A 13,004-nucleotide genomic window follows, 5' to 3' on the forward strand; every position below is an offset into this window, starting at 1 on the left:
GACGTTTCATTCTCACACACTCAGAGTGAAACGAGCTTCCCATGAAGCGCAGTGCTTTCACCCCCGCAGGGGTCGGGATGTCGCATCGTTCACAGTACAATGGGATTGACCCGTTGCCTCCGGGCCCTCCTCTAAGTGCCCCACCGCCGCAGCCACCTCCCTTCCCCACCACTCCGCTGGGATCTCTCCGTCTGTCTCATCCCTCGCTCCTGCCGGAAGGAAGTGGGCCTTCGTTCACACCGGACGCACACGCAGCAGTGACGAATCTCGGTGACCTTCCAAACACTGGAAAACAATGACCCTGCCGAGGAGGCCCTTCATCTCTGACCCCTGACACGTGCTCCGAGTGAGATGGAGGGAGAAGCAAAAGAGAGGAAACAAGGAAGAATAACATGCGACGAGGAAACGGCTTCGGGCCTGGACTGCCTCAGGGGGAGAGCACTGTCTCAGCGGCACATGAATGTCATCATGTCGTACTTTTAAACTTTCAAGCAAATGTTTAAGAGTTTTTAAGATGCAGACATACATCACATTCACCGAAAGATGCATTCGTGCAAAGTGACTTACACCTGGAGGAAGCTCTGCATGAGGCTACAGCGCAAACCAATCAGTCAGTGATTCATCACACACCTTTGCAGTATATTATACAGGAGAAAGATACTAAACACCTTACATTAAGCAGTAATGCATTCCAATACGACAGCCTCTGAGACAGGCATTAGAGCTCAATCAGCACCTTTGAAAATAAATCATAAAAAAAAGGACAGTAGCCGTGAGCACAAACACATGTGTGCACGCTTGAGGCTGTGTGACATTTCATTGTTTACAAATAAGCAAATCTGTGACGTCTGAATAAAGTTTAATGGTCCCAGTTCAGGCACGGCTGAGTCATCACAGGAAAGATATGAACATTTTTATGAGAACGTCAGTATAAAAAAAAAAGGAAAAAAGAAAGAAACTAAGTAGGATTCCCAGATAGCTTCATGTACATGACAGTCTGACCTCAACGAAAAATATTAAACAGATACGCTGCACTTGAACCATCTGCACTCTGGGCTCTTACATAAATACTTAAAAACTTATTTGAGTCTCTGAATGGAGGAATCACACTGAGAAACCCTTGATGATAATCATTCACTTCGAAAAAGAACTTTTTCTGCTATTTAGCAACCCAGGGATGCCTGAATAAAAACTCTGCATATGCCGACATTTGCTTCATTTGTTAATACAAAAGGCTCAATAACTAATGTGGAAAGAATGGAGTGAGTTATTTTCATTCGATTCGACAGACTTGTTACCATCTGCACTAGTCCTTGAGAGATCGTAAATCATTCATTCAGCCACAGTCGCACAGGGAAGGTAGAGATGCTTGTCAAGATGTATATACTGTCTGTCCTAACAGAAAGGACGTGCACTATTTATTCATAATAGTCGTTACTCTAAATGAATTCTTCTCCAGAGGCTGGGATTCGACGCAAAGATGCCTGCCCCGATGTTTGCTAAAACTAAATATGGCGTCGCTACATAGGAAGAAAAGGTGCAGTTTGAAGTGCGAAGGGACATGATTTAGTCCCATTTTTATGTTTGAAACTAATTTTGTACATAGAAAAATTAAAAGGACTCGCTGAATGGATGTTTTTTCACCTTTTCTGAGATAACAGACATGCTACACACCCTGCTAAATGTGGAAAAGGCCACAAAACTGATCATTTTATCCAATGTCCACTTTAGTGTCTGTGGATTCGAAGCATAGACTGTATATAAATATGGACGTTGTGTCCCCGCTTCCTCGCCTTGGCCAAACTGACACTGTTTTCCCTGGGATACAGTCTGAGAGTGGAGCTACGTGGACCCGAGTACGCTTCCTCCAGATTCACTTATCTCAAATCCTGTTTCTATAACGTCAAATGAACTAAACTAAAACAAAACTTAACGAAAAAAATGACGCTTGAACATGCATAAACATTTTAGCAATTACCTGAAATGACTGAAACCATCCTTGGAAAAAAAAAAGTCCCACCCACTAACACAGAGGAGGCGGAGCTTATGACCTATACTGCAGCCAGTCACCAGAGGGAGCTACTACTTGCTTTGGCTTCACTTTAAACAGTTTATGATTTCAAACATCTTTACGACGGTTTATGAGTTGAGATATTTCAGGCACGTAACAACAATCCCAAGCTGTTAAGAATAACAATCCACAAGGTATCACCAACCTTCTGATCTTCGAAGGCCTTGCGAAGCTTGATGTAGTTTGTGAGCGCTCTCATCGCGATGGGCAGCTTGCCGATGACCTTCAGGTCGATGGGTCGTCTGTGAGCGGAGGTAATGAAGGTGTTCATCCACCAGTAGGTGGCTTTGGACAGCAGGTTGACGAAGGGCTGCAGGAAGCGAACACCGAGGTCCTGGAGGTCTTCGGGAGGTTTCACCTCTGGTGGATTTGCGAAACACATGTAGCGCTGTGACAGAAAGAAGAGGTTTGTCATTTTTTATTGTCATGAAAACTAAGGCTGAATATATCAATTGATTAATCATAAAAACAACACATAAGAACACGATTGGAAAGTGCTGCGGGGTATTGAAGGCCTTCCTGAAGTACATAAAGCAAATATAGAAAAACATATATAACTGATCATCTAATTATAGAACCTATAATTTTACACGAACAAGAGAGAAACAAAATAAAGGAAATGTCAGTGAAACACTATTGTTAGTGTGCTTAATTACAGCTGCTGCAAAACACAGATGTTTCTTAATTAGAGGTTGTCTACGGCAGTTTCTGACTTTTGGCAAAGTTCAAGAGCAGATGCAGATAAAGTTTAGTTTTTCGTCTAAAGACAAAACTGTTTCAAGCATCACAGAAACTAGGTTATGAACTGATTAATAAGCAACTAAAAGGGATTGACACACTGTGCTATTAATTATTCACGTAAAGAACATCAAGTCTTATGATCAGCAATTATGTTTTGCAAAATCAATACCAAGTCATAAATGGGTCACTGAAAATGTAGTTAATGCATTTAATCGCCTGAATGATATTTCATTTAAACATTTAAATCCACACGATAGAGCCCATAAATGCTCTGTGACAAACGGAGCATCAGCAGGCGAGGAGAGTGCAAGGCATGATGGGAAAATCGCTTCCTTTGCTGTTCACCCAGGGGAGTCTGATTCTCTCACAGATGTGTGCTCAGACAAGAGGTTAACAGAGATAAACACACTGGACTGGAGAAAATTGTCCAGAGGATAAAGACATGAAAAAAAGTGTACGCGGGTCTGACATTTCAAGGCTGAAAATGTCAAAAGCTGAATACTCGAAAAAAAACATGACCACAATCAGCATGTAGCATGATCACCGAAATATAGAGAAAAATTGAGATGGAGCTCATTTTTCTCTGAGAAATCCGTTTTAAAGACACTGTTAATCTGATTTTAGTCACATTTTAGTTTGGGCCAGACGTCAAGTTGGAGACACTTTATGAGTATTAGATAAAGCTGGGAAGCTCCGGCCTTTACCTTCATGTAATAAACCTTTAATCTTGGTTTACTAGCCCAAAATGAGAAATATCATAGATGCCAGAATAAAAAAGGCCAATAAGATGCATTAAAAATATATAATATAGCATTGAAATTTGAGCATCTGTTAGCAATCTGATGTTAGCACCAAACTAAAAGCCATTTTCTAAAGACAATACACATCACTGCGTCTCTTATTTTGTATACTCATTTACCAAAGAGACAAGAACTCACCGCAGGGTGTTGTCGAACTTAATTTCACAGATGTCTGGAAAAATATAGATATCCTAGCGCTTTGTATGCTGCACACGTCCTACGGAGAGCATATAAAACTAATTCCATCAGGAGAACATTAGGACTACAGAGGGAAGTTTAGTTTTTACACCAGGAGCTATTAAACCGGCGATTAGTCATGCCACTGCATGAGACATAGTCGGTTTTGCTTGTGAGCAGAAGGGTGACTCATAACTTAAAGCACTCACTTTTTGTGCCTTCTGGATGTCGTTGGCCATTTGTGGACCGGCCTCTGCCACTGGTCTGTGTGCGCTCAAGGCTTTTAGACACTCATAGTGTTTAATCTGTGAACAAAATGTGTATGTTGTGCATTGGTGCACTTCCCCTCCGAGAGGGACAAATAACATATTTTTGCAATTTAAATTAAAATTGGAATACATGCAGTCATACGTGTGACGTCACCGCAAGCGACGTCTCCATGGTTACGGCCACCGAGTGGCAAAAAGTGTCAGTTGAACGCGGAGATTAGCAGCATTAGTTTGAACCATGGGCTTAAATAGCGTACAAATTGTAAAATTAATTTTAATAAATGGCGAAGAGCTGTTGTGCGATTGACTGTGCGAGATATTTTTATTTTTTTTTTACAGATATCTCCTACCGCCAAAGAAAAGAGAAGTAAATGGATCGCTGCATTACGAAGAAACAACTAGGATCCAGACACAGAAACCTGGTGTTGTGGTTCACGTTTAGTGTCAGGTAATATTACTTTATGCTGTGATATTTTAGATGAGATCAGACCTTAACTTACGTTACGTTCTGGAGGTGCTATCAGATAACTTTGTTGTTGTTGTTTTTTTTGCTTAGTTATGGCCGACTGTAACTGTTCAGTTTCAACAATAAATAGTAATTAAACAATAAACAGAATATTTGTGATCACTCTTCATCATTCTTTTAACATCCGGTCGGAAGCTACAGTTGCATACTCTTGCATGGCTAACGTTACCGCTCTTAGCGTTAGCATCTTATATTTAGCTACATTTATCATAATGGTAACTGAAATGACCTAAAACTAACTGAATCTCACTGAAACTGAGGGTAATCCACTTTTCAAAATCCATACTGCTTCGTATGGATCACTGTTCGGTCCAATTGTCCTTAATTTGATCTGATAATCCACATTTTTTCCCGTTCTCGTTGTATTCACTGATACAGTCCACCATGTTTTTGCTAACGCAGGGGGGCGTGGCCCCGGGCGGAAGTGACGTCAATGCATATCCTCTATTGGATGTGAACCCTTGCTACTAGATTTATTTTTGGATGTTTTTAGAAATGTGTCACTCAGAAGGAAGGTAACTGTATGCTGCCATTCATATGATGTCTGCTGTCTCTGTGCTGTCACTCAAAAAAATAAAAATAAATAAAAAAGCAGTAGCATCACTGCGTCCAAACTATTTTTAACTAATTTTTGGCAGCTGCTGTGATCACAGACCACTGGAGCCGCGTGGATTTCTGGCAAAAAAACAGCAAAGGTGACTCCAGCTGAAACAATTAATGTACATACACAGACACACACACTCACCCTGCCCATGATGACGTTGATCTCCACTGCCAGCAGGAGTCCATACAGCAGCACCAGCAGTCCCGTGATGCAGTAGCGTAGCTGCCTGGGGCCGATGCCATGTTCCGTGTACTTGGCAAACTTGATGGTCTTCATGATGAAGGCCAGCACCCAGTAGATCAGCAGGGCTGTGGAGATTTAGCAGGAGTCAGAGGCATGCATTAAATCACTAGAAAAGCCCAACAGAGGAATAATTCTGGTACATAATCTAAATCAAATGTCTGCCAACAATAGTAAATCTCTGTGAAGGAAACTAGATGTGAGCAGACTCATTATTTTTACTTTACAGGCATATTTTGTTGGATGTTTCAGTTTCCCTCAGCTGGAACAACTCCAAGATATTAACTCTGATGTGCACTACTGCTTCATTTTTCCTTTCTCTCGTCACGGCTCTCTTCTCCCCTTCCTCCTCATCTTACAATGTCAAAAACTCATCAACATAGTGAACTTAAGTTCAAAAGTTAACTTTAATACATGAGTCAACTCAACTTTGAGAGATCCAGTTACAATTTTAAAATTCATGTTGTGGTTAGGTTAAGTTAGGTTGACACGTTGAAATTTCTATTTCATTGAACTGGCTTAGATCCTTAAAGAACTCATTAAATTAAGTTGAAATTTCTTAACTCTTTATGTTAAGTTGATTTAAATGATGGAGTCACCTCATGTCAGTGGGGCAGGTTCCTAGTTAATATTTAGAGACTGGTTGTGAAGACACCGGGGGATTTTGAATGGTTGCACTGCCAAGTAATGAGGAAACCTATCACGCAGTCAGACCGATATTCACTGTCTTTGCAATGAAAAACCTCTAGAGCGTGACAATAATATCAACGTGAGTCTCGCTTTAGAAGATTCATTTCTGTCAGGCTGTGATGTGGAAACCTAAAGGAGCCAAAGAAGGCTGCACACAGATGAGTTTATGGAGCATGGATATAAAAAAGGAACAGTTCAGGAGCAGCGAGGAGGCGATGGGGCGACTGTGATGCGAATGGACAAGGATTATATTAAGTTACTGGATATCATTAACAGACAGAGGACGCGGTAAAAGCATGCTGCGTTAAATATGCAAACTGCAGATGGTGAAAATGCATAATTAAAATCCTCCCACACCTGAACAATTCCACTAAACGACACTGACCTCAATTATTTTTCAGTCTTATCTGAAGGTAAAGCACCGTTTCCCTGTAAATGGCTGCACTGGCGTCATTACCTGCAATTTTATCATTGTGTAATGCCAAAGAATTTAGGGAACCAGCTGTTGTTCTGAATTAGATAATTAAAAGTTCAAGGAATTCTGTATTACAAGACCTCATCATGATAAGTTAATGATTCCACAAGACGTGTTACATAAGGCTCTGAGTTCTCACCCAGAGCTAAATGTAAAGTCTGATTTGATTTGATCTCAAACCATCAACACATACTGTAAAGGCAAGTACAAGTTGTTTTTTTGTAGCGTGCCAATCCTGCATAAACTGCTTTTATAAGTATTTCCCCAAACTTCGACACATTGTGACAGACAAGACGTGCACAGTACAAAGTATATAAAGTTTTCTGATATAAGATACGTCCAACAGTTCTGGAGATCTTTGAACATATATATTTTATGTGCAGTTTTCCAGCAGAGCTTACAGTCAATAAAAATGCCAAGGAACTTGATTTCATAAACTCTTTTGATTTCTGTTATCAGTTTTCATATAAACCTTTGCATTTATTTTCCAAAAATCATTTGTTTTGCTTAGGTTTAGTGATAGCTTATGTAATTTCAACATTTGACAAGGTAATAAAATGCTTGATTTGCTTCAGTAAAGGAAAGAATACTGTACCTAGTAGCAGTTTGGGGAAGTTGGAGGTCTCAATGTTATGATAGTAGACGATAGAGGTGATGCCAGCCATGAAGGCCAGAGCCGCAGGCATGTACAGGTGAAGATGGAGGGACTGGCTGAACCTGCAAATGAACGAGAGAGCGGAGAAAGCTGGTAATATATATCATGAGTTAAAATGTTTCAGCTTATACGTAGCATGGATAACCACATAGCTCAGTCTAATGCTAGAAAAGGTTATGTAAGGCCTTTAAAAAACACCCCTCATTAAGCACACAAGTTCACACACTTCAGCATGTACAGGCATGAGCGACAATTTGTGTGTCTTCGGTGCAGCACTGGGGTCTGCACAAAGCGCCCGGTGAAGAGGAAAGCAGATGGAGAGCTCTTGTGTTCACATCAGCCCCGACCACTCTCCCCTGCAGCCTCCAGCCTGCAGCCTGCAGCCTGCAGAAACAGCTTATAAACAGTAATCCTCGTGTTTACTGGACTGGAGTTACGCACGGACTCACTACATTAGAAAACAAGGCGAAGAGGCTCCGCAGAGAGGAAAATTGATTCTGCATCCTGCCGCGGCTCCGTGACATTTACCTCAGTGACAACCACATGAGAGGAAGATTTTAATTTGAGAAATGGAGCACAGATACTGAGATTTGGCATAATGTCCTGGCTGGTAGTGAAGCCGTCAACCGGCTTGTGCGCTACCAAAGACGCTACATTATTATTATTATTATTTTAATTTACCCTTGAATCATTGATCCCATTGTGATTAAATATCTATGTCATAAAACGGAGATGTGGTCGCAACACAGTTCCTAGAAGGATTATTGAAAATGTTTGCACACAGACAAACCGGACTCAGCAGATGATTTTAAGAGTGATGGTTTGAGGCTGTATGTTGTTCCTACTCGACTATAACATATACAGTACATACAGCCTTCTCCTTTTCTCCTTTTCTTACACGTAATGTTATTACATTTCTAAAGAAACTATATAAGATATATCTTATGTACAGTAAACTGCATGTCAGAGTGGTTTATGCAAACCTTTTGGGCAGGACTGCTCAACATCAGGCTGTTTAGGTTGTAACTGTAGCGGAAATGTAAATATATGCCTGTGTTTCCACATGAAGATAAAGCTGAACGTTCTTACTATAAATCGTAAATTTTAGCCTGCAACACAATGGGTTGGTAGAGCTTCACTGTTGATGGTTAACTCAAATACACTTTTATTATTTTAAACTAAAAGACAACACTCTTACGTAGCTTCAATTTAATTAAAAAGAGGATATTCAGTTTCAAATCATGTAAAAGTGGAAGATTTAACCTGTGAAATGTTCACAAATGCTCTGCAGCAAATAAAACTAAACATTCTCCCCACTAAATGAGCGTTCAGCATTTTTTCTGACTTGCATTGACATAGATAGATGCTATATACATAAAAACAAAAATAATAAGTGTTTAGTTTAGCACTGAATATACCTCCTGCAGGGTAGTTCATTTATAGGCCCTGGTTAAATCTGAGTTACTTCATATTATAGATCACTGTCTGTTTACGTCATCCACACATTTCTCTTATTATTTTAAAGCAATATTAGATTATTATTAGTACCCCGTACATACCTATCTGAGACGATGCCCTCTGCAATCTCACATACGAGGATGAAGAGCAGGACGAAGGTGAGGAGCCAGCGCAGGTTGTGACCGGGAAAGTGAAGCCAGGTGCTGTGGTGGATGTGGACCTTTGAGCTCTGGCTGCCCCAACCTGTGAAAAGAAAAGAAAAAGAAAAAGAGGTGCGTTTAGCTTTAAGTATACACAGTAAAAATAGAGCGTTTACACGAGCGAGATGACAGCAGTCGTTTTTCTTAGTTTTTAGCCGTAAATCCACACTTGAAAAATAACCTTGTGAGCAGCCTTGATTTAATGCTCCTTGTACATCATGAGCTACAAGACAAAGCGTCTCTACGCTCGCAGCAGCTTGGATAACTTTTACTGAAGGTAAACTAAAAGAGGTCACACAGCCAGAGGTAACTTTCAGGAGTTCAAGAAATCACCGTAATTACATTTCTGGTTCTTGGCAGGCGAAGGCCACGAGAGAGGCTCAACAGCAGCTGGCCTGAAACCCTTCAATCAATTATTTCGGATCTTGCCGCGACTGTAATGTCTCCATCCTTTATCCTTTCTTCATTCACTTAGACGGATGTTTTCTCTCCGCCCAGATGATAATACACAATGACTTACTCCTCAAAGTGTCACTTGACTTCTTGTCACTGTGGTCATTTTAGCAAAATTATGTAAATGACTCCTCAGCTCTTGGCACCTCGGCGGTTTATCTCAGTGTGAAGTGCTGGCACAGGCTGGGATGCTCTTCATCTCTTCACACATGCAAATTTATCCTCTGCTATAGAACTCTACTGCATTCAGCAAATAAAATAAACAGCACAGCTCATAATCTGACAAATGCATAAAAAATAACTCAAATATTATGTTTAATTACACTCGTAATATGTGCAATATTATTGCTCCTCAAGGTTTAACGCTCTCACCATTCACTGCTCACTCTGTACCGTGTACAACAGTCATTATCTGTTTGCGATGTTGCAATTCAACTTTGTGTATACATGCCATTACGTGTATATGCTGTTCTATGTCTTTAACTCATTATTTATCATTTGCACAGTCCACTCTTTGTTCTTGTTATTTTTCTGCCCTTTTTTAAGCTGTTGCAAACTGCAATTTTCCAATTGTGGAACAGATAAAGGTTTTCTCATTCTTATTCTAACACTGAGCAATGCTTTTATTCAAATGTATATGGATTTCTTGTGGACTCGTTCAGGGTTGCAGGAAATAAGGCGGCGCTTGCAAACCTCTTACAAAAGGTGTTGCTGTGCATGTATCCATAGTAGCCATCTATGTTAGCAGCCCTGGTGTGACAGGGTAACCTCACAAGCCAGCACTCTCAAGGCCAAAACATTGCTCAGCTGCAGGGCAAAATGGAGTGCAGACTATACTGTATAAACAGGACTCAGGCTTAAGAGGTTTGTCCAGTGACTCAAGCAAAACAGAAAAGCTTTCATGCCCCTGAGGTTTGTCTTTGGTGCCAAAGTTGTTAGTGAAATGACTTCAGCTCAGTGTGACAGGAGGAGGAAAGAGGAATCCCTGCAGCTCACAGCTGTGTCACCCTCTAACGACACAGCCACACCGTCCTTTTAGTGAGTGTTTGTCGTTCCACCTCAAACCCTTGTTGGCTTGAAGTAGTTATGCTCTGTGACAAACAGAAATGAAAGAAATTTTATGAAGGACGACCCGCACGCGGAGGAATCTTTAATTTAGGTCAAAGTAGCCACATTACAATGTCATGATAAAAGATGAACGGGAGCCGCAGTCACTGAAGCCGAGGTTGTTTGACTATTCTGCTAAATGTCGCCCCGATTAATCACGTCGTGTGTCCCGTTACTTTAAACAAACAAAAGCAAATGTTAGCGAGGAAAACAGTCCAGCAGAATTTGCGTGCCGCTACGTCAAATGCCGCGGACGACAGGGACACGGAGTCGGTGTCAAAACAAACGGGCGGACTGACAAAGTGATGGAAGGCTCCCACGCGGACGCGAGAGGTCGGATAAAGATGCAGGAGCGTGTAGCTGCAAAGCGTGTGCAGCGGTGCGGAGCTGGTCAGTTACACACCGGCGGTGATACTAATAGGATGGCGAGGAGCCCGAGAGGGGAGCAAACGAGGTGTAACTCAATGTCACCATCCGATTACTCCAACATTTCATCATCAGAGCACTTATATACTTCAAACACTCCTGCATCTCAATAACTGTGTCATTTTGTCCCACCAGTCAAGAGGCTAGCCTGCACAGCCGCAGACATGTGTGCATGCCTTAACTGAATGAATGAAATGCACATTCAAAAGACTCTCTACCTATTTGAATGTGTCTTGAATGCACGGGGCGTTGACAGAACATCTTAAAATAGCGCAAAAGTAGACGCGCAGAGAGACAACTGACAAGGGCAGATAAAGAACACGAAACCAATCGTGGATTTGTGCTGACACGCCAGCCTTGAGTGCTGAGTGTGTTGTAGCAGATGCAGGGAGATGTGGTATAAAGGCGACACTCACCGATGAAGAGGATGGGGAAGGTGATGAAGAGGAGGAAGACGTGTGGCACCACATTGAGCGCGTCCAGGAAACAGCCGTTGTTCAGAACGCCCTCGTCCACGTTGTAGGCCATCGAGTGGTTCTCGCTCCCACAGAAAGCCAAGGACATGGTGGAGCCGGGACTCTGCAAGCAAACCGGCCGGAGGAAAAGGAGGAGGAGGAGGAGGAGAAGGAGGAGGGGGAGAAGGACGAGAGGCAGAGGAGAGACGGAGAGATTTAAAAGAAGGGGTTCTCAGAGCATGTCGTAGTTTCAAAGGGAGCACTGGCTGCGTCTTCAGTGTATCCCGGTAATTCCCAAAGTGACCTCCTTCCTGTTCCCTCTCTAATCCAGCTCCCAAATATCCAGCAAAAGAGAGGAGGCAGAGGAAAAGGAGGGGAGGAAGAAAGGGGTCAGAGGCAGTCACAGTCCAGTGCAGCAGCTCCCTCTCCTCTCTGATAGTCTAAGCAGCGTTCCCGGCCATGTTGGTGAGAAACATCTGCATCCCGTCTGCCTGCAGTCTGCAGACATCCTCTAAGGCAGAATCTTCACGTGTGCACAGCGCTGCACGGCTCCTCCGGAATGCATCCAGACAGTCTCACACCGCTCACACACACAAACACAGACACACACACAAACACACACACAGCTAGAGAGGCGACGACGTTCTGCAGCGCACCTGCTATTCCTGTCTCTTTGCAAAACAAGCGCTCAAAGTGGACCTTGGAAAGACGGGAGCAAATGGAGCAGAGTGAGCGGGCAGGCTGGAGGACTGAGCAGCATAACCCAATAAAGGTAGGAGCACGAGGGCTGAAGGAACAGCGGATGATGGAGAGAGAGAGAGCGCGCGATGCAAACGTCACACTGAGGTATGTGAGGCATGAGCAAGCGCTCACAGTCTAAAGCCTAACACCAGGCTTTCACGACTTACATAATTCCATCCCTCGTTTGTTTATTAACATTTTAAGCCGGGAAGGGCACAGTGACCGACTGCACACATGAACAACAGCAGCAGCATCAAATATTTATGTGTCCAATGGGATGGATGCATTGTGCATCTGGTCCTGTGGGAGGAGATGCCTGTGGATCAGCACAGACCACCTGGGAGCAGATTTTAATACTCCATCCATCAGTGATACACTCATGGCCTCCACCTGATGATTAATTTATGTTTAAATGAAATACATTTTATGTTGACCTTCAGGCGTTCACAGCAAGGAGTTTGGTCAACGTGTAAGGACGGTGGCCGTGTCTGACACCAGTAAACAAACTTGTGGACTTGATGACCCAGCAGCAGTAGAAAAAAAATGATTTTGCATTAAATAATTAAAAAGTCAAACCCTCTATTTGACTGCAGGTTTTGCTTTTTTTCATCAACGTTGAATGCTTGGTCCAAAAATCCATTAAAAACTGCTCTTAGACATACTGCGTGACACTGATTTTGTGTGTTTCCATGGGGACTGCTGCTACTTCTTAGAAATGTTATTTATTTATTTATGCATTACAGTGCGCGAATTACAGGGACCAGTGAATGTTCAATCAGGCAGAAGGGAAACGTTTCGATTTGATTGCAGCATTTGTAGGAGTTTTTAAGGATTACAGAATCAGCTTTTAGGGACAATTAAAATAATTACCAATTAGATTACTAGATGGTCTGAGTGAATACTGCCATATGTGTTT

General features: G+C 42.2%; 1 protein-coding gene across 4 annotated transcripts in view; it reads right to left on the reverse strand.

Moving 5' to 3' along the window:
• Positions 1-13,004, reverse strand: part of abcc8 (ATP-binding cassette, sub-family C (CFTR/MRP), member 8) — a 58,176-nt gene that overhangs the window by 42,978 nt on the left and 2,194 nt on the right. For all 4 annotated transcript variants that reach the window (XM_047596332.1, XM_047596334.1, XM_047596333.1 and 1 more), the window contains exons 2-6: positions 11,309-11,471; positions 8,808-8,949; positions 7,189-7,310; positions 5,330-5,496; positions 2,217-2,459 (exon numbers count right to left, since the gene is read on the reverse strand). In XM_047596332.1, the coding sequence (XP_047452288.1) occupies positions 2,217-2,459; positions 5,330-5,496; positions 7,189-7,310; positions 8,808-8,949; positions 11,309-11,471 (837 nt within the window). The remainder of the gene's footprint in view (positions 1-2,216; positions 2,460-5,329; positions 5,497-7,188; positions 7,311-8,807; positions 8,950-11,308; positions 11,472-13,004) is intronic.

Source organism: Mugil cephalus, chromosome 10 (assembly GCF_022458985.1).
Source record: "Mugil cephalus isolate CIBA_MC_2020 chromosome 10, CIBA_Mcephalus_1.1, whole genome shotgun sequence".
Taxonomy (NCBI): domain Eukaryota; kingdom Metazoa; phylum Chordata; class Actinopteri; order Mugiliformes; family Mugilidae; genus Mugil; species Mugil cephalus.